At 41.9% G+C, this 21,821-nt stretch overlaps 4 protein-coding genes across 4 annotated transcripts in view; 1 reads left to right on the top strand and 3 right to left on the bottom strand. All coding sequences in view use genetic code 11, as the record gives it.

Moving 5' to 3' along the window:
- The window catches only part of EGR_00561 (Voltage-dependent calcium channel subunit alpha-2/delta-3), a gene marked incomplete at both ends in the record, with an annotated part of 18,359 nt that extends 9,548 nt beyond the window's left edge, over positions 1-8,811 (bottom strand). The window contains 11 exons of the mRNA XM_024489810.1: positions 11-85; positions 590-740; positions 824-1,094; positions 2,018-2,249; positions 2,325-2,384; positions 2,982-3,101; positions 3,176-3,245; positions 3,306-3,472; positions 4,877-5,080; positions 6,570-6,815; positions 8,473-8,811. Of these exons, the coding sequence (XP_024355807.1) occupies positions 11-85; positions 590-740; positions 824-1,094; positions 2,018-2,249; positions 2,325-2,384; positions 2,982-3,101; positions 3,176-3,245; positions 3,306-3,472; positions 4,877-5,080; positions 6,570-6,815; positions 8,473-8,811 (1,935 nt within the window). The remainder of the gene's footprint in view (positions 1-10; positions 86-589; positions 741-823; positions 1,095-2,017; positions 2,250-2,324; positions 2,385-2,981; positions 3,102-3,175; positions 3,246-3,305; positions 3,473-4,876; positions 5,081-6,569; positions 6,816-8,472) is intronic.
- A 2,875-nt stretch (positions 8,812-11,686) lies between these two features.
- EGR_00560 (hypothetical protein) lies at positions 11,687-15,457 on the bottom strand (the record flags this gene model as incomplete). Its single annotated transcript, XM_024489809.1, has 3 exons — positions 11,687-11,986; positions 12,719-13,082; positions 15,336-15,457. The coding sequence occupies 3 exons, from the start codon at positions 15,455-15,457 to the stop codon at positions 11,687-11,689; spliced, it is 786 nt and encodes a 261-aa protein (XP_024355806.1).
- A 2,404-nt stretch (positions 15,458-17,861) lies between these two features.
- Positions 17,862-19,306, bottom strand: EGR_00559 (Max-like protein X; the record flags this gene model as incomplete). Its single annotated transcript, XM_024489808.1, has 5 exons — positions 17,862-18,617; positions 18,691-18,892; positions 18,938-19,034; positions 19,069-19,165; positions 19,199-19,306. 5 exons carry the CDS (start codon positions 19,304-19,306, stop codon positions 17,862-17,864), a joined length of 1,260 nt encoding a protein of 419 aa, XP_024355805.1.
- Positions 19,307-19,859: 553 nt separating this feature from the next.
- On the top strand, positions 19,860-21,654 carry EGR_00558 (hypothetical protein; the record flags this gene model as incomplete). Its single annotated transcript, XM_024489807.1, has 2 exons — positions 19,860-19,940; positions 21,433-21,654. The coding sequence occupies 2 exons, from the start codon at positions 19,860-19,862 to the stop codon at positions 21,652-21,654; spliced, it is 303 nt and encodes a 100-aa protein (XP_024355804.1).
- Positions 21,655-21,821: the final 167 nt, after the last annotated feature.

Genomic DNA, 21,821 nt, shown 5'->3' with positions numbered 1-21,821 from the left:
GTTTGCTTACATCCTTGTTCGGTCTCGTGGCTTGTATCAGACGATCCTTCACGTGCTCCTCTGCGTACTTTATGGATTCTGAGAACTACAACAGAGATGCAGGTAATGATGATGGTCATTTCTTTCCTATTATTTCGAGGTGATAAAAAATGACTGTAGTAAGCAATTATGTACTCCAATATTACAGAGAGCAGTTATTGGCTCCTCTTCTAACCAAGCCATCACATTGACACTAAATGCACTTCATTCCTGATCATTACTTCTGGAAGGCCATTCCACCTTTCGCTGAAATGGTTGTCCACGTGCCCACTTATTAGATGGGGGAAAAAAACCACAGGCAACGATACGACACTATGTTTACTTAAATAGAATCAGCATTCTGCAAGGTTATTATAAGCAAACTTATGGAAAATTATGCTGCTTACCTATTAAATTCGAGGTAATGTTGATGGGCACAAATCTTAATAATAATAATGCTGGCCAAAAATGGGATCTCTTACCAGACCCTTGAAGATATGGGTAGTCTTGGTTACATAATACCTTAGAAAGGTGGAGCAGCCTCAAAGAGGCAATAAATTTACCTACTTACATAAATCACATTAAAGAAGTCATCGTCTGTGAGGGTGTTCAGCAATTCGGAGATGGTGGCATTACAAATTGTATTTCGACGTCCCTTCATGCTGCCACTTTTGTCCGCGAGGATGATCATCTCTACTGGGTAAGAGGCTGCTCCAACGTACCTTTTCAGCGGAAGCAAATATTGTTAATAAGAAGAAGAGGTTATTATGAGAGACTTGCTTAGCGAGACTTCAGTCAGCTTTACCAGGCAGTGGAACGACAATCGAAAAAGTCCAGTTTTAAGTCGGCGAGCTGAACCTCCCACATAGCACCTACAGTAGAACAGGTAGGAAATGTAGCTTGCACCCAAAGAGGCGGACGATAGAATATAGAAACAGAGCTACCAGGATAGAACTTGAAGAAACCAGTAGAGCTGCAAAAGTATTGCCACTTTAGAAGTGGGTCGTCTTCAATATTCTTCTTGAACACCTCGTCCAGGTGGTGCGTCCAGTTGCCCACCGTTCGAATCTCTTTTGCTAAATGTTCACATAAAGGAAAAGTCAACCAGGTGCTCTCGTGAGGAGTCCACCAAGCAAAAAAACACCGAATCCGTGATTATAAAGTATCAAATTTTACTGCATTCGGCATTTGATGTCGGGAGTCTTCGAATTTCCCTTTGACTACTTTCCGTTATTATAATTGCTCAGAATCATCAATAAATTGCAGATTTGTACAATTCTTAACGTCACTCTCATAAGTGAATCCAAAAAGACAGCAAAGAAGATATGGAAGTGTTGGCTAGACGTCCGACATGTTCACGACAAATGAACTCATGGACTATCTAGTCACGATTTGCAGTTTAAAATCGAGTCAGACACGTGAAGAAAGAGAGTTGGCATCGCAGAGTAGTGGAGGCAAATACACGTCAAACCACTTGACCATACCACTTAGAATAAACTGATGAGTTTGACAAGAATAAAGGAGTATCATTGAGTTTGACATGGATTAAATGAGTGCCAAAATAGTCGGGACCTTCGAAAGGTCGACAGATCAACGTGGAATCATGAAACAGACCACTGTAATTTTCAATAGAAGGACACCAGCGCTCGATTACGCGTCGGTAATGGAGCCAACATCATCCAAACTACAGGTGAAAATCGGTCTTTCTCCAACCTTGTATAAGGCGATTGTCACTTCGTACCTACCTTCTTTCTCGTAGTAGGCATTCACTTTAGCTCAACGAATTGTTACAGTAATCCCTTTGCTATCAAATCGCCTCCCTTCCACCCTTGAGGCCTATTCGCTAACGTCTTTTACTGAATGCACCTTCTTAGAGGCGGTGAAAATGTCCTCCCAATCGGTTTGAAAGCCTAGTTTGATTAATTCCATGACTTTGTCCCTTAAGATGGACGGGAAGTAATTTGTAATGTGAGATCGAGAATCCACTAAACCAATAAACACAATTCATAAACTTTGCATCTAGCTGACTGAAGAATGTATGAGCACGTGCAGAGGTCGTAGACATTTGTGGGGACGTGGGCAGCAGAGATATTCCGGCTGACGTAGATATTCCCAAAAAGTGGATCAGCCTCCAGAGGTAGGTACTGCGACTCGTTGCAGGGAACAACATTGGTCCCGTTCTCGTCCATGGGATAGGGGAATAGGCTAACCGACTTGGCACGGATGTAGCACTAAGGGGTAGGGGAAAAGCAAATGATGAACCAGGCTAACTAAAGTGGATCAAAAGTTGTGCTATTTCTGCGCACCTCGTCGTATTCCAGCGGCTCTTGTCTCTTGTACTCATCCTCGATGCTGTCACGAAGTTTCTGTAAAAGTAAATTAGGGTTCCTGAGTAAAGTTACTGAAATATTGTCCCTTCTCAATTGTCAGATTCAAATATGCTTACTCCTCATCAGAGTGACGCTTTCAATGAATCTCTTTACGGAAACACGTGGCCAAGGAGACCTAGTTTCTGCTTCCTTTTGAACAGGAATTATGCATTTCATGGAAGATATAACTTTTCAGGGAACAATTCCAAAGCAATACAAATTGGTTTCTTAGTGAAACTTGCATAGTCTTCCAGAGGTGACCAGCTACATTTTCAGGCATCCAACTTATTCAAAATTGACTTGACTTCCACGTACATTTTCACGTACAATATCCCTTGATTTAGTGTAAATAGAGTAGAATACTTAATCTCACTCGTAATATAATCTAAAAATAATCCACAAATTTATTGTCGTTTCAAAAGAAATGCTTAAGAAGCTGTTGACTTCTCAATGAAGGGTGAAGTGGAGCTCAAAGGCTACAATTTATGGTTAAAGGTTTCTAAGATGAAAGAAATTGTTCACTAAATGAATTTAACGTCACAAAATTAAGGAAAAAGGCGCAAATCCAGAATGTAAAGTAAAACGTTAAACCACCTCAAGAGCCTTTTCTTTCTTGCGAATCATTTGAGATAGCTCTACAATAGCGTCGTCGATCAGTTTGCGAGCGTAGGTGTCTGTCATCTCCTGCACGCCGAAGGTACTTCCATTGTACATCTACAGCGAAGCAACACAAAAAAACACCTCTAAACATTGCGAATTTTCCTTCTTTTTAAAGAACGGTAACTCACTCTACTCAAATACTCCGTTGCCATGACTTCTCGAAGCGGAATAAGCGACTGATAAAGCTGTTGAGACCATCTGCTTACTCTACATGTTGAAATGAGTTCGTATTACCGTTTCTGCAAAATTTTAACTTACGTCCTCTCAAGCACATCGGAACATTGAACAGAATGAGTTTTGAAGGCGATGAGAGATGCGGTTAAAACAAGGAAGTAAGCAGAGGAGCAGGTCATTGAGGTGAGAGGAGGAGTTACGTGAGCGGGTATCTGATAGTCTGCCTGCACGAGTGAGTCGCCCTCCGGAATCTACCAGCGCATATTCGCAGTAGCCATCGACCATCCCGCCGGACCAATCATTGCAGGAACAGTAGGCAGATAGCTGGGAGTTGCTTCAACCAATCGCAGCGTCGCGATTTCCACCACTTTTTAGGGATATATATGCCTGGAAGTGTGAGCGCGTGGACTAAAGGTGGGGTTCGGGTGGTAAGAGGTGATTGGCACTACGGAGACCCTGAACTAGTCTTGGGTTTGAAAGATATTGGAGTGTAGGGCATTGTATCACTCTCATCAAATCCTGATTATGCCCAGTAGTTTTGGCCCTGTCTGTAGTTTAAATGAGTGCAAATGTCTCAAACGTTCTCCATTCTTGGATTATTAAAGAAATTTTTGAACGATCTGAAGGGCATTGTTGGGTTCAGTCCATATGAGATGGTCCGCTGGTATCTTTTAATTCGTCTTGATTTCCGAATGACAGCTTTTAAGACTGATTACTATGTAATATTAGGACATTACGAAGTGATTTGTCTTCTAGGGTATTCCGCGAATTAGGATGTACTATTATTACATACATCAAGCAGTTTAAAGAATAGTCGATCTGCAAGATGGGCATATTTCCGGTAGGATGTCATGGGACCAGATGATGATTACATTTTTGCGATTTAGCAGATTTATTCAGGTCTATAAATGTCCATATATTTTGCATGATATTTGAGTGAACCACACGGACTGGATTTAACCATTCATGGATTCAGTCTTTCAGTTCTATAGGACCTGTCAGAGTTAGCAGACACTACAGCAATATAAAAACAGGTAATTATGAGATGCCCTTATTTCAATGTTGACGACATCACTCAGAAAGCTTTTATCGATACAAGGATTGCTTTACTTGCCTGTTTAACAAATTATGGTAAAAGCTCCACGCTAGCGGCATGGAGCTCTGCTCAAATTGCCCGTACGGCCTGACCTTTGCCCCTTTATGCGTCAGTAATAAACCTATCTTAAGGCTCATGGATCATTTGGCCTTTTCAGGGACAACGCAAGTTCCACAAATGAGCATGAGAGTCCCTCAGTGTGAGTGCTGTCTAAAATGAACACACCTCGTCATACCTCTTTGCATTACCTTTTGCCTTTTGCCTTTTTACCTTTTACCTTATTTGGTAAAACTACTGGATTTTATCCATTGACGTTATGTTTTACAGTGAAACAGGTCACCATCATCGGCTGCCGACCGACTAATTTTTGTTTCCAATCTCCACCGCTTGGATTTAAATTGACAGGGAATTCCTAACTTTTGATATAAAAAGTAGGTGCTACAACTCCAACAGCATTAACACAAGGATAACAGAAATGGAAAATATGAGGTAAGACAAAGTTTATTTTTATTTGTAATAGTGCAAGAGGGTCGTGTTAGAGCACAAGCATGAAGGTGACACATCGCAGGATCTGGATGAAAGCGATTAGGAGGACGGCGCAGGCAGCAGCGAATGCCTGCAATTTCATCAAGTCTGGGTTCGAGGTATCAAAGAGGCTGCTGAAGGAGAAGGGCTTTTCCTCCACCCCTATTTCCGTGTAGTTCTCCTCTAGCAGAATTGTCATCGGACAGTCCTTGCCCAGTCTTGGTGGACACGTCTCGACCTCAGTAGGGAGAAGATGAAGTTGAAAAGATTTGATGTATTCAGACTATTGGAGGGCTGCCTCTAAATTAATTTCGTGGTCAGTTATATTTCAGCAGGAATATCTGGTACGCATCTCATTTCCCACTTTTATGCTGACCATTGCGGCAAAAATGCGCGAAAGGTATTAATAATAGCTGTTTCAAATAATCTTACGCTTGTAACCGCCTCCGCATGAGATATCCGCAGGCTGTACCTTCACTCGCTGCATTCTGTAACATCGCACTAATACGATGATATTTTTTTCTAATTGTCTAACCAGCTGCGGGGGTCATCTCAATCTCCCGTGATTTAAACTTCAAACCAAATCGGTACTACAGCGCTTATACATGTCACCTGGACTGCAGGCCGCCCACCCATTATGTATGCTGGAAAGACGGCTAGTCTCAGAATCACGAGGGCTATGATTTTCATAAAGTTAACTGGGGCTCCTAGCTCCACTAAATTAAACTGTATAATTTCAATGCTCTAATTGTTAGCTTAACTCTTCATTTTGGTTTCACAAGCACTTAAGGTGCGGCCTTTATACTTCCACTAAGCGGCACGGCCTCTGAGCCACCCTGGTAGCTCCAATATCCTCTGCATGCCTTGGGTATATATTATGCCCCTATTATTATGTCTTCTTTGCTCTAAAAGGAGAGACGCAGGGCAGATGAAAGCAAACTTACTTCGAAAAAACAACTACTGTGATTTCTATAACTGAATACTAAACCTCATCGTGATGAAAGAAAGGTATATGGTACGGCTAGGAATATCTGTAAAAACCCCTCATCAGATGGGCTAAAGATGACATCCACCTTCACCAAACACCCCATTCCTCTGTCCTGCATGAATGCAATTAACAAATGAAGCGACATTGGTCGTAAACCATCTGAAAAGTTTGTCGTGGAGCTGTCTGCTGTACCTGTAAACAAATATTATTTGAACAGAAGACATCTCCTCAACCACTCTGCTGGCTGGCTAGAACCCATATAGGTATACGTTTTGGCAGCACTGAAGTGAGAACAAAGTGGCAAGGAGGGACAGACGCAAAATCAGCAATCTCGGCGACGCAAAAAAATTTTGGTAACCATTTATAAGCTAATAACTCCCTCTGTTTACAAACAAAATCGTGCTTTTCATGCAAAAAAACTTTCCGTATGGAGGTTTTGGCTATTTTAATGAAAAGTATTAAGTCATCTTGCCTTAGTCGATTTCCTGTTTGCCTGACAGCTGTGCGTTGTTAAATTTGATAGCTTCAGACATTTTACCGTATTGATAAGTACTTTGTGAAATGCTCCAGTATATTTCTTCCTCTAAGCACATTAAGAAGATATCGCCTTCACCGTAATGGGAGGCCGGTGATGGAAATTTTACTTCTACCCAACGATTTGCAAATTATTTACTTTAATCAAAACTAAAACCATGTCACTCAGCTCTGAATAAACGATAGTTTAAGTACGAAGATGTACCTGGCCTATGGTTTCTGATGGGCTGTTTTCCTCCTGCGGAATCAGGATCCTCGTTCTTCTGCGAGTACGAAATCGTCCACAAGTCGGTTTGCATGACGACCACACACTCCACTCTTCCACCTGCAACACACCAAGCAGAGCGAATTTGGCAACAACCACCACATTACCCCTGTGTTCAACTATGGTAAATTTTGGCCTTGACTCATTGCGATTGGTGACGCCATTTTGGATTTTAAGATCATGTAGCTGTTTAATACTTGCCATATACTCTCACTTGGAATGCCACGATCAAGGGAAAAGGTCAAACTTCTAGGACTAGAAAACGATGCTAAACTCTACACTATTAATTCTTATATCTAATTGTATTTCTCCCAGTTGTTCCTTCTGGTTTATTACCCAACCTTGAATACACTAGCTTAATTCCATCCTAATTTTTTAGGTGATGATGCACTTTTTTTTGTATTTTATCGAATAGAAAAGGAGGAGTTGATCCGAATGAGGAGCATTTTTCCCAAATCACCTTTTGCCTCGTCTTTAAAAAGAAATAAGTAAAAAATGCATAATTTAGCGGGAATTTGCATTTAATTGCAGGCCCATCTTTGCTAGCATTGAAGTAACTTGATTGTTGAAACCCATGATTGCTGGAATATTTAATGGATGCCTGGTCCTGTTCAGTTTGCTCGGAGTTTCCACCTATGTGGCTAATTGTCAAAATTTCTAGAAATTGCGCTCTTGTCTACTTTCTACTGATTGGCTGATTGCCACGATAGCTATACTTTGATTGCGTTAATGACCATTCTAAAAGGTCAATAGGTTACCACCAGGACGATCGAGTGGTCTAGTTTCAGGATCCTAAACTGGCTCGCCGTCAGTTTTTTTACTCGTACATTGTACCTCTGCGCTTAACCACGGCTGTCTATTAAAAAAGAAATCTGCTCTGAGGCTTGTGCGGTTGGAAGTTCGGTAGGATCCACACCACGCCTACGTAGGAGGGAAGGCCTCTACCTAACAAGCGGCGACTCGGTTCGCATCATTTTTCGACACAATTTGTAACAAATGGTGATGCAGGTTATAATGCGGATGAGTTCAGGTTTTGAAACAGTCTTAAATTAAGTGAAATCAAGGCTGACACAATCCTAAAAAAATTGTTTGAACAGAGAAGGATTTGCCATTACTTCCTTAAAATATTAAATTTGGATTGTGGAGAATATAGATGTTAAAGCCCGACCGCTACGCCAGCGCTAGCTCCATTCTTAAATTAAGCTCTGCGGCAGAGGCCAGAATAAAACATAATTGTTCCTGTTTACTAGGATAAATCAGGAGTCCTTTCAATGCACAACTTTACCTGTGTGGTTTTCAACGTTTACGTCTATTTGACCAAATGACCACCATGTTATTTACACATCTGAACACCATTTATGGTAAATGTATTTTGAGCGTTCTGAAAGAAATTTCATAGCACAACATTCTTTCGAAGTACTTTATTCCTCAAACGAGAGTGGATATATTGGTGAGCCTTACAGAGTGTAAACTTGGCATTAACTGCAGATAATCATAGAGATCTGATACACGGAAGTAAGTCACTGGTAAATGGATGGGGAAAAACGATTCTGATCTCCTTCGTGATAAAGGCTAAAAGTCATACTTGTGAATGGCACTGCGCGGCGGTCTCGCTATGGTAGATGTAGATTTTCTACCTTAAAACACGGTATATCCAACTTGACCTTTGGATAGCGAACATACCGTCTTTCGGGAAAAACCTGTGTGTTTTTAGCAGGTTTCGAAATCCAGAAATACGTTTATCACCTCTTTAAGCATTGTACCTGACAAACTCATGCCCACAGACTGGATTGACTGCCTCTTAAGGAGGCAGACAATTCATAAATCGTGAGGGACCACTAACCTTTTGATTGCAATGCGGTCCCGCGTATCCAGCGTAGCACATGCAGACGGCTACGCCTCGTCGATTAGCGGTGGTCACGCAGGCCCCATGAATACAAAGTTTGGAGTCGCAGGAGCCTACCTGAAGGAGACAATTGGAGGCAGCCAAACTGACGTCTTCCACGAAGGGCCTCTCACACTGGCAGAAGTATGCGTCCGTGCCCAGCTTGGCCACACAACGTGAATGCAGGGGCAACGTGATAGCCTCCACATGGCTTGGACCCTCCTTTGATGGCGTGACGAATTCCTCTTCCTTGTACTCTGGATCCGTGGGCATCCCATCCATGTTTACTTGGCACATGGTCTGGCCGCTCACTAGGCTGTGCAAAGACAAAGTCTGGGATTCACAGCTCTATAAAACAACACTTTGAACACATCATAAAGTTACAAAGAATTTCGCTATAAAAGTTCTGAAGTGTGAACTTATTAATCCTCTCTTGACTCTCAAGTCTTTTGATCCTGGAAGGCTGTGATAGAATTCTTCATCCCTGTTGCGGTAAATTAAGGTCTCCATGATTTGCCTTTAATCAAGTTTTCCTTTTGCAGATTACTACTAATGTTGACCTAGAATTTAAAGTAAGTAGCTTAATTTGGCCTTTTTCTGAGTTTTTAACATGCATTTGCTAATTTTTGCGTCTTCCCGGGCACTAAATCACTTATAGTAGCATCAGCATACCTTGCTTTGTGGTACCAAAGGGAGTCAATCTCGATCTGAGGACCAAACTCTACGATTTAAATAATAACATGGATCACTGCATATTTCCTCATTTTTGGTGGATTACAAGCTGTGAAAATAAAGCTGTGGATTTTGTTAGGCGTTTCAAGAAGAAGAGGAGAACGACTATGCGAAATTTCCTGTACCTTTTAAAAGCCGTGCTCATCTACCGGGTAGCTCAAAGTAGTTCCACATTATTTTTTGAGGTCTGCGATGAAGTCTGCCAACTAAAAATTTGAAGAGTAAAGCCTGGAAATGACGAACTATTTATGGGAAGATGGAAAGTCGCAGTGTTGTCGGATCAGTGTTTGGGTCAAGTGAAGTGAAAATTATTTGAGGAACGCGGTATTGGGTTGCAAACATCTATCACCAATGAATTGGGCAATTTCTAGTAAAATTTTATAAAAAGCCCTCAGAACAGCTCTACCAAATCCCCTTACATTTACATTAAAGTAGGCTATGTGTGAAGAATGAGGAATGCAATATCTCTTAAATAATTTTATTTCAGGCGAAAAGAGATCTGCATACGTCCAGTCTCGTCACTGAGCGGTTGCCACTGACCCCTGAGGAGAAAACGAACTCTGAATGCCTATAATTTTAGTATCTTGTGCACGTTTATGGTACTTATCAGAGAAAAGATGCCCCGTTCCTCTAACCAATCTGCTCCTTTCGAGGGCGAGAAAGTGGGAGGGAAAGAGGGCAACGCTGAACCCGCTTTTATTGGCATAGGTCCAACGGAAATCTTAGGACTGGAGATTTGGAGCGAAGGAGCAAACGAGGGAATGCTCACCTTAGGCATTAAATCCCAGATTTTGAGATACTTCTTGCATTTCAGCTTTATAATTCAGTGTGCAGATGAAAACAGCACTCGTGAGCGTCCCCTTGCATTTCAGTAAATTCCGAGCTTTAGATGCAAATCTATCTACTTCATGCAGAATTTCGAGCTATATGTCAGAAAAGGAGGCGAAACTCCTGTACTATTTAGGTTTTCCCCAATTAATGGGCTATGGAGCACTTTTCACGAAATGCATTTCTGGGTAGTCTCGGTGGCTCCTGGAACTAATCATTTAGGAATGGCATATGTGTAAACTATCAATAAAGGCGCAGAATTTATTTCATTTGTTTATAGCGCTTTAATTATTTGCTTAACTCTTGGATTTCGTAACAGACCACTTAGAAGCTCCACCGTTGTATTTCCACTAGGCGGCCTGACCTTCAGACCACTCCAGTAGCCCTACATCCTTTCCATACTTCATCGATGCATATTCTACCCTGGTATTTTGTCTTCTGTCGACCTCAGGGAAGTTTTGGGGCTACGTATTGGTGACAGCGGAAAGCAAACCCAATCTTAAAGGATAAGTACTCTAATTTCCATCTCTGAATACTAAGCCTTAGTGTGACGGAAGAAGGGTGTATGTTGCGGATGGGAGAATCTGTGACGACCACTAACACGAGGGTCCCGTGTTCTTCAGAAATGGGACGCTAATTACATCGGTGAAACATCTGGAACATTTCGTCAACCTCGATCCCTCCACTTGCTGGATAGAACCCGGATAGATATGGCTGAGCAGCACTGAAGTGAAAATAGAATGGCAAAGAGAAACAGACGCAAAACCTAATCTCCACTAAATTATGTTAAGTCTCGCCCTTTAATAAATGACTCTGCTTTTGGGTCAGTGTTCATACGACTAGCGATAGATATACGTGATGGCCAGCAAATTCTTTTTCCCCCAATACAGTTCCTAAACAGAACGAATCTCTAAATCCAGTGAAATATTCAAAGGGGATTTACTGCGCATTCGCTGATCAACATGGTGTCTGAGCCATAAGAAGCCTTTATTTTATATGACTACTAGTTTTTAAGTCACTTTGATAAGTTTAATTTAATCTGTAAGCTCTGGATGATTTGGCGCAACTAGTGCGAATTTTACAGTTTCAACATTAGTAGAACGATTTTATGGCTATTTCGTAGATGTCAAAAATAAATTAGTTCTCTAGAAAATCTGATTTAACGCTCAAACGGAGGGCGTAGGATAGACTTTCAAACTCCAACTTCGACGTCTTGCAGATAATGGGAAATCTGTTTCAAAATACTAATTGTCAAACATAAAAGATGGTGAAGTAACAATAAGCCAAAAGCGGAAATAATTACACTGGACGTACGTAAGCTGTGTTCCATCACTCAGGGTAGCATTAATGGCCCTTTCAAGGCAGGGATCTCTTAGCCTTTCACAAAAGTTCCCCGAATACTGCGGATGACAAGTGCATATTGCCTCACCAGTGATGCTGAAATAATAAAGGTTGTGTTTAGTTAAATTTGAGAGTCCGGGTGATTAGAAGGCTTAGCTTAATGTCAATGCCTGACTCATAGACGTGTCAAATTAATGCATGGTCCTGCTTATTCGATAATCTTCCCTTGCATCTGATTGGATAATGACTTCATCTACTTTAAATACAAAGTTTACTTTGATTTATTTATAAGGAGGGTACGAACATACTCGTTCATTCTACAAGATTTAGCTCCCGGCCGAAGGCATGGTTTCAGTGTAACAGGATCGCAGTGCTTTTGACGGCCTTCGTCCCTTTCACAACTCATGTCTTCCTGATTCCAGACATAATCCTCCTTGCAGTCGCACTGGTAGCCCTGATTCCTGGTGAGCCAAGAGAAACTGCCTGAGATAAAATCACCATCTAGTGCCTCTTCGGGATTTTCCAGTTGTGCCCACATTCGACCAAGGATGGCCTGCCAAGCTTCCGGTTTCTGTCGTAAAACGTACAGTAAAACTTCTCTATACTAGTCTATCCGCACGGGCTACTGAAAAGGCCTAGTAGGCAGTGGGGATAAATATCCAATTCACCGTATTTACTAGTTGTACTTTTTAAATCAACTCTAGTTTCCCCAGTAACTTTTAAGTTCTCATCAGTCATTTCACAATGCACTACAGTACTTTCTGGCAGTGAACCCGCTCTCACCGGTAGGCATCTTGCAGTACGAGTGTTTGTGGCATTCTCACATGGGTTTCCCAGTTCTCGATGCTGATCATACAAATTTCTTCTACCGAAACAGCCGTCCGGACAGAGGTAGGAGTGTCCCAGGTGGGGTTTCTCACAAAAATATAGGTTAAACACCACAAGAGTATGCCAGTCCCTTATTGTGTGGTTTTCGGTTCTCAAAAAGATCCTATTATCCCACTCGAAGTCTGGAAGTACCACATCTTCACTTATTAGAAAAAACAAGAAAAAAAATGCAAACTTAAGTTCAGTTTTAGAGCTTCTTCCTTGGCAAAAATATTTATCTCATACATTAGCTAAGCAATAGTGACATTACTATAAAGATGATTGACTATGTGGACAAAACATTTTAAATTTCATACAAGTTTCTTAATCAACTATACAACTGATGAACTTATAACTTTTGCATTTTTCTATTGATGAATATGATGATAGTTAGGCTGAAGAGTATATACCTCATATTTTTGAATGGTGATGGCACCTCAGGCCTCCAATAGGGGTTCCACTCATTCCAGTCCTTTTGGATGTTCACCTCGCGAAGAGAGTTCCAGAACAGCTTCCAGGACATATGAACAAATTGGGGTCGCTCGTAGTCATTTACGCAAAGTTCCATAATCATGTCCCACAATAATGCTTCACGTGGCTGCATAAATTTGGTCAAAAAGTGATGCATATTAACAAGAATCGCACGGGAGACAGTCAACTCTCCAGGGTTCATGTTGTCCTGGTATTTTTCTTGTTCCTCATAGAGGCCCTCCAGCAGAGGGCTCAGGTCACCAGAACCCAACTTCTCTTTCGAAGACATTTCGAAGATAGAGGAGAAGGTAGTTGTGGGGGTGTCGATCCTGTGCGAGAGAACATGAAAGTAGTGCTACCTAAATGGACAGTCAGTAGTGTGTAATATGGCCAGAATCTTCTCTCAGAACTAAGGTGAAAATACCCCTTTGGATCTGAAGGGTGCTACTATGGAAATTTACTTAGGAAGTGTAGCCCGATTTTAAGTTTATTAAGCACCCCGTGATGAGAATTGTGGAAATAAGAATAATTGTCCTGATATTCTTAAACCCAATTTCGGCCAGCGCTTTTCTTCTTACAAAAAATTGCTAATGTGCCTTACGAATTAATATTTTTAAATCAGTTGATTGCCAAAGAATTTTAAAAAAAGTCTAAAGTCGGGATCGAATACAGACTCAAACGTGGTAGTAGGCCGCGTCGCATCTTTGCCGGAGTTGACCCGTCCTCGGGGTGCGTGGAGCGGCAAGTAGAGAGCTCACCTACCCTTAAACCAGCACCACCTTAGACGCCACTACATACCGCTTTTTGCAGTTTCCGAAGTCTCCCTTTTCTATGCTTGCAATTTAGGTCATGTGGTGATTGACGAATTTTAATGATTTGCAAAGAATCGGTGAGAATTAAGAATGTGGTTCACCCTTTGTTGCCCATTTCTCGTTTCTTCGGTCACTTTTCTTGACATTAAGAAACCTCTTACCATTGTCAGCCTTTCAAAATTAATCTAAATGCATATCATCGGTTCGTTCAAGCTATAGATTAAAATGTCTTTTTGTTCTACCCTTCCCGACTTATAAAAGTGGGGTGCAAATAATAATCATTCAGTAGCCTTTCTAATATTGTTGCGCAGTAAACTTCATTCAGAAATGAAGGGAAATTCATTAACTAAATGCCAAAGCATTAGCAGGTCAATTTACAGAAAAAACATGGCAGCAACTACCAGATTTGCCTCGATCAACCTCACTATCCGTCCTCTAGCCAACAATCTTAAAAGTAGGTGTCCAAGATGACGGTAAATGAAAGCGTGGCTTAACTAATTTTATTTGCTATTTCTGTTGGCCAACCTTATATGGGCGAATGAGCTTGAAATAACCCAATCCTTAAAATGTAAATGCTCACGGGTCAGCGAATTAATGCCTCTAGTGCTGTGTCGTCACCATCGTCGGTTTTGCCTCTAACATGGGCAACTTACGTGCGATTGATAAAGTGGCAGTTTAAAAACTGCTTTTTGTTAGAATGATGACGGTGAATGCCTTCAAACATTGGTAGGTGCGTGTGTTGAAAGCAATTCACCGCTGAAGCAAAGGGCAGCTGTTGAGCAGCGGCAGATACTGCAACGAATGTTCAATTTTAAGACTTCAAATCAAACTGAACTAAATTTTGAAAATAAATCACATAATCTTAAAATGCGCTTAAATTAAAGTGACCTTGAATGAATGATTTCCAATGGTGTAACACCTTTAATTTAACCCCTGACTTTGATTTAACTCCATTCCATTGGAGATAACTAGTCGTAAGTGGATATTCTAGACGGATAAGTGGTAGTAGAATGAAAGTAGACTGATTCGTTGCAAAGTAAATTGGGCGCTGGTATTGTTACTCAGTTTTGTGGTGATTTAGTCCATGAAATAAATCTGATTGCATGCTGAAAGGAAAAGCACTCTACGAGATGGTAACCGCAATGTCTACTGTACCTCGTTCGATAGTCGGTCAGCAACCTATAGTGAATCTATTCGAGGACCTTAGAGCACGGCAAAATGGATACCCCCATAGGGGTGGGGGGAGGAATGCAATGAGAGCTGCGAAAGTGGTCTGAAAATGTAATGACAGCAGAACAAAGTGGACATAAACAGGAGGAATGGGTGTGCCTATTTGTGTCTGCAAAAATGCGTTTATTTGTATGCGTTCGCTTCGTGCGCATAGGTGCATGTGGACGCATGAGTCTGATCGGCACCTCCGGGTTGTGAAAATCACTTTGCTTACCCCGCGGCACCACCTGTGCCACTTCATGGTACGATTTCACCCGGTTTCACATCTCCGCCATCATCATCCCGGAGCTCTTGGCACAATCGTCTAGCCATTTAAGCAGCCATACTGACATCTTCGTGTGAATTGTCTAACAAAATGTCTGCACGTCGTCAGAGGAGGCCAAAACTAAGTCACTGCTTCAGGTACTTTCAGTCATTCATCGAATTCGCTTATAGGCTTATCTCAAATCGTCCGTGAGAATGATTAACACCGAAAGCAATTCGCACAAAAGTTGGAGGGTGAGCGTATCGAAAGATATGCGAAAAGGGGTGCTCACTAACTTTATCTGCACCGCAATTCCCCAAATCAGACACACCAGTAGGCATCGAAGCAGCAGCAGCACCAGCGTGGAGGACATCGACAGCTCTGCTAAAAGACCGCCCCGCAGTATTGACTTCTTCATCGACACGCAATTTAAATGCGTGAGGTCATGGTCGTTTGAGAGAGAGGGAGAAGTGGAACTGATCTTGCTAAACACTTACGTCAACCCTGGATACGTGGCGCATGAAAGAGTACAGAGTTCCTATCCTTTCTGCTTCTCTAAAGAATAATGGTTGCCTGATTTACCATCCTCACATCATTATGGTAATCCAAAATGTCAAGAAAACGCTTCTTTCCAATATTATCTACTGGGGCACGCAGAGGGTGTTTCACTTCACTACCTAACTTGGTGAGAAAATTCATGACTTCTACTAGGTGTCACTGTCAGTTGAGAGTTATAAGCCGAATGCTTGATTCGCAGGGTACAAAGGTATGCTTTGTAGTTGGCGAGATACTTGTCAGTCAAAATCAAAATCATGTGTGGGTGCTTTTTGGATCTGTAAAAGGCAACAAGATGCATCGCCGGTGACATTCAAGTGAAAGGCTTTATGGAGTTGTCATAATTTATTGGCATTACTCATTTTTACCTTTTATTTGAAGCTTATTCTTCTTCACGACTTCTGCCAGAGTGACGTAGAGTATTATTCACTGATAAAAGCCGACGTGTTAAACTTTTGATCCTCCCTTCACACATTTCACGTGCAGCTAAAATGTGCAACGTGTTATTAAAAGTAGCCGAATTAATCGCCACGACACCAATGGCACCAGGCGCATTCAGGCGATAAAGAATGAACCAATGAACAGGTCAAATCGGCGAGGTCATTCGTTGTCATTCCACAACAAACAGGCGGGCTTAATTAATGCGAGTGTTAGTCCGTTGTCAGAACTACAGAGTCATTTGAAAACGCATTCGACGACTGTCATGGTTAAAAATGGGTTTCAGGTCGGCTAACATCCTTTCAACGTGATGTTGATAGCGTTGTGTGCCTAGTTCAGTGTGTTTACTTTTCAGTACCGAGTCAATGTAAACAGTACCTTCGTATCGGTGGTGAAGTATCTCGGCAAAAGAGGCGAGATATTCGGAAATAAGCCGATGTGGTGAGGCTCCACCAAGCCGGACCCTCTAGATCGTAGCATTTTAAAGCACGGTGCTCACTTACTCCTATGCAAACACATCAACAATTGCCTTTGAAGGACCTAGAATGCGTCAAGCTGTGGTGTTTCAAGTAGAATGCGGTTGCTAAAATCGCGCTGAGTGCAAAAAGCGAAGGTTAAATTAGCAGTTTCGCCACTCAGCGTCACCTGCTGCCACAGTGGCACACGTAGACGTTGAACTGAAGAGCCACGTGCTTCGAAATTCACCACCGGTAGCCAATAACAGATCGCTGCCTATTCAAGTAGTCTTTTTGACGAAATGGTTGCCACTATCGCAGTCACTTAAGGAATACCTCACCCGCTTTAAGTGACTTCAAGAAACGAACGAGAGTGAGTTGTAAATTAAAAGCGTGTCTATTAGCCACCGGAATTGCCACTAATGCGATAATGTCAATCGAGCAACAAGTTTAACGCAATTTGGAACAGACAGGCAGATTGGATGTCGTAAAATGGGTGGATTTTTAGGACTTGACGAATAAATAATCCCAAAGATCTATTCACTTAGTACCATTCTACACGGACAGTAGGATGAAGATGAGACCTACTTCTTACCACCACTCCTTTCCTGGACAGCAGCCTTCCAAGACTGCTTTCGGTCAGTGACAATGATGAGTAAATTTTGGGGCAGTTAATGGGTGATTTCCAAGTTGCATTGAATAGAGAAACAGTTAATATGTAGCCTGCAAGGTGATACTTCTCTTCACAACCCATCATTGTGAATGATATCCATTTATTTGACGAGGGCATGGACTACCTCATGACCAGAACAAGCCATATGGCTATTTAGCTTTAATTAAGAGAAAAGAAGCTTAGTCTTCCCATTATCTGACGAAAAAAACGTACCAGACAAATGAATTCGCCTTTTAAGTAATTAAATCAGTAAAGTGTTGAATTGAGCGAATGGTGCACCGACAAGATGATGATGTGCGCGCACCGACTTAGATCCCCCAATACCCGATGAAAGCCACCTCCTCAGCATTGATCTTTCTGTCGAGTAGAAAATGATGAGATAAATACGCAAAGCATGGATTTATACAAAATGTAAAATTAACAGCTAACTATAATGCCTTCTGATGGAGTGTATAAGTATATGTACAGATATTGGGTTCTCTCCGAGAAGAAATCAGCCAAATTTATGCGACAAGCAGAGGCCTGGGAAGGTGGAAAGGCGATAAAGAAGGATGGGTATTCTTTCTCTTATAAAATGGAGGAAAAAATCACTGTAAATAGTGGTGTGTGAGGGAATGAAGGTGAAAATATAGAGGACGGAGGAGAGGAAGAAAATGTATCACAAATCGTCGGTCATGGTGGAAAGAGGCCTTGAAAACGGCTTAGAAGGGACTCTGCTTGGCAAAGGATCCGTCGGGCAACGGTATACGGCCTCCACCACTGTTAGTGTATTGAATTTGAGGTGGCGCAAATACGCCCTCTGAGGACACAAAAGGCGGAACTGGAGGGAATTGCGGTGCAGGAAGCGTGCTGTCCACTACCAGACTTCGCGCAGTGGCGCTACTACCACCGGCTGGAGACCGTTGAAAGACCGAGGACGTTGCTACAGTAGATGACGAGGGTGAGGAATGACGCTGAGTAGTCGGAATAGTAGCGGTGGTATTGGGGAACTTATTGGAAAGACTGGGATCTTCGGGTGGTTGGTAACGGCGTATCGGGAATACGGAAGGATGCTGAGGGCGTACGTAGTTCTGTTGAGATGGTTCAGGATAGACGGAGTGTGGGTCGAAGCCAGTGTTAAACAGGGGTTGGTGGCAGTTGGGCTGTTGATATCGATCGGACAGGTGCATCACTCCCTGATCCGAGGAAAGGGGATCTGGCATGGAGAAGGGAGACTCGTGAACGGCTTCCAGGCTATTGGAGAGCTTCAGTGACGGGCAGCGATATGTGTTGGGAACGCACTGATGCGTTGGCATGAGCTGACCCAAGCATTCTGTCCCTTTGTGTACTTCGTACATTGTGTTCTGTGGCTGATGCTGCTGAGGCGGCGGTCGTTGTGGACACTGTTGGTGATACGGTGCATTGTAGCCGTCGTGTAACGCTGCATCCAACAAATGCTCCATGGTTTGATGCAAAAACTAAAAGTATAGGGAGTTTTTTAAGCAAAATATCTCAAACTGGTCACAACTTATTTGATGCTTAAAAAAATACCTCCGGTTTGCAGTTGGTCTCGAGCCACGTAATAATTTGATCTGATAGTTCTGGCAGAGCCGATGCAGAAACGGTGGAGTCAAAGGAAATAAAAAGGCTCTCCATAAACATTTGAAAAAGATTTAATTTGAACTGGTCTGTAATTACGGCGTCCTGAGTTTCAGTTGCGTAAGTTGTAGTGCTAGACATACGCTCATAGCTCCTACAAAAATTACCAGTCAGTATGCTAATTTATAAAACTTGCGACTTGAGAATCTGAAGTGCCTGAACTTTCTTTCGAAGGGTTTCAATTTCCAGTCGCTTATGAGTTTGAATCTTTGATGCTTTTAAAATCATGGAAATGGCTAGAGAGAGTAAAGTGACAGAAAAAAATAGTACATCGATTAAGAACAGTGGCTTTGCTCATTCTAAAGTGCGAGTTTGCGGCACCCGTTTTAGCTGGAGGAATAAGTTCCAGCAAACTATCAAAGCCACGCTAAAAGCAGTAAAGTTGTAGAGCCTATCAAACCTTGATCGCATCACGACGGCGCTGTTCTGCTTCGGTGTGAAGTTTTCTTCGACGAGCACGAACATCAACTGCAAAACTAGAATCAGTCATACTGTCTGATACGTCCATCGAATCAAAAGACGGCTCCAAATTGGTCCGATCTAGATTATCAATTGCCGCACAAGAAGCCCCAGCTAGCACACAGCGCTATAATTCTCGTTGGACAACCAAGTACATTTAAAAACGGCGCATTTTCGTACTAAATAGAATAAGAAACCTCAATAACACTTCAAAGATTAGTCTGAACACAAGATTGATGCAAAATTGTTAAAATTTGACATTTTGCTGCTTAGTGGTAACTATTGCTACCTGTCACGTGCTTCAACTTTACTTAGTGGGTAACCCATGAAAAGGCCTTTGAACTTCTCAATATTCTACATTGCATCATTGATAGTGACAGCATGCATGTACTCCTCTTGAATTATTAGTCTAAACTTGTATACCACTGGATTCTAATTGTTTTGTGTTCTTTTCAATGATATTGCTTCAATTTAGTGGTACCCTTGCCAATTGTGTGTGTTGGGTGAACTAGCCACAATGCTTTGGTATCTATTTTAACCCTGTGTTCAATTACCCTAGCATTAAGTCTCCGCAAACTGTGCTTTCTTTTGGCGGCAAGGTCATGTCACTGACACCAGCTCTTCTTACCGCCGCGTTACCACAAGTTCTTAAGACTTCGGAGACTACTATGGGTCCCACACTGGTAACCCCAATCCATTCTATCCAACTTCGATTGCTCTACGAAATTTGCATTTGTGATCATGCTTTCAATATGTATCACTGTCAAATCATTCCTTATTCCCAAATCTGTTACGTAGCTTCTTGTTTCATCCCTAAAACCGTGGTAAACCAGACCAAAAGGGAGGATTTATTGCCAACGCTGCCTGGAAGAATATACAAGCCGCAGAGATCGAAGAGTCCACATAGTCGGATGCTCTTTTAAAACAAAACCAAATCGGCATAGTGGCTATTTACAATAGATTTTGCGAAATTATTTTGCAGTTAAGACCGGTAGTAGTATTTAGCTGTTAACATTTTTTGCTAAAGTGGCACTGATCTTAAAGGAATCCACTGACCTATGAAACCGGAATTGGTATCAGTCATTACAAATGATAATGCTTCATTGATGAGTGCACTAATTAGGGTGCAGTCAAAATCATCACAAAGTTCCTTAATAGCATAATTTTTCACTAGGCCTCAGAGTGCTCTTGCACTGCGTGCAGCCAATTACATCATCGTTTGTCATAAAGGACTGCCAAAACCTCGCTTTATAACTCATGGTCATCTACGTCGGACATACGGTTACGTTTTGTCAGGTGGAATTGAACTTGTTCTCAGGTGATAAAGACGTCCTGAGCAGTCTGACTGGTTTACATGGACGAGACCCAGTTTCCACCCTGTATACAGTGTTGTTTGGCTTTAGTACCGTCTTCCATAATGGAATGCATTCTTAGGTATGACTTTTGCTAAGGCTTCAGACTGGCATCGTTATAGGTGCACTCGTATCCTGTCACTTAACCTTCGGTTAGTGAGGAAATTAATATTATATTCGGTTTCCAATTGTTGACTTAGAAATTATTGTTAGTGTTTGTATCCCTATACCACTTCCCTTAATGTCGCATTCGATCGGAACATATCCAACATTCCTGTTATGAAGGTCTCTTCAGATTATAGGCTTGACCAACTTGAAGCTACATAATCGAAGCCTCTGTGATTCACCTACCACTTCTTAAAATGGGGTCTAATGAAATGCTACCGACCACATTTTATTAGGTGTAGTTAAAAGATGTGTGTCATTTATATCTTAATGGTGTTTGAGGGCGCCACTGAAAATTGAAAAGTAAGTGTAAATCATTATGTTCGAAATCCCTGCTTTTACCATATGCAGCTGAAGGCATTCTACTTTCTTGATACCTCGCGTCAAATAAATCAGTAGTTCTCGCCTAGAAGAATCCTGGCACTACCTCCCAGTCTTTCGCCTCTAGATTAATATCGACCCCGTTCCATTTATTTTCCCTCCTCTACACTTCTGCAAATCAAAACGAGTCCATTTATCTGTCCGTCAAAATGCGCCTGCTATTGCTTTCAGCCGCCTTTACGCTTCCCAAAGAAGTAAATGATCTCCCAATCTGGTGTACTTAGATAGCATCTCTAAGTGAACTAGACTACACAAAAATTTGGAACTCTTTCGTCAGCTTTACCTCACCGATCTGAAGGAACTCTTTTTAACCGTCTTCGCTGCGGCACATATCTATGGCGCATCCTGTCCTGATATGGATCTCACCATTGGAGCTCAGCTGTATCACATCAATGTCATTCTTGTCTCCATTGGCAAGGACCCGCTCTGGAGAGGATATTTTGCGCATTTTGGTGGGTGCCTTGCCTTACCTATCGTGCGCTCCTCCCCACACGTCTAACCTGACTCGATTTCATTGTTAAAGAGTACTTTTTCCTTTTCTTTTCCCCGTAGTTCATTGCCTTCATTTACACATTTAATCATGGTTGCTTTATTACAACCAGAATGCGTAAAATTTGCCACCATTCCCTAACCTTCCTCGCTATGGAATACCTGACTCTGCGTGCT

The sequence above is a fragment of the Echinococcus granulosus genome (genome assembly GCF_000524195.1).
Source record: "Echinococcus granulosus chromosome Unknown EG_S00002, whole genome shotgun sequence".
Classification (NCBI taxonomy): Eukaryota; Metazoa; Platyhelminthes; class Cestoda; order Cyclophyllidea; family Taeniidae; genus Echinococcus; species Echinococcus granulosus.
The sequence above is the reverse complement of the archived record's forward strand: the minus strand, read 5'-3'. Positions and strand labels throughout refer to the sequence as shown.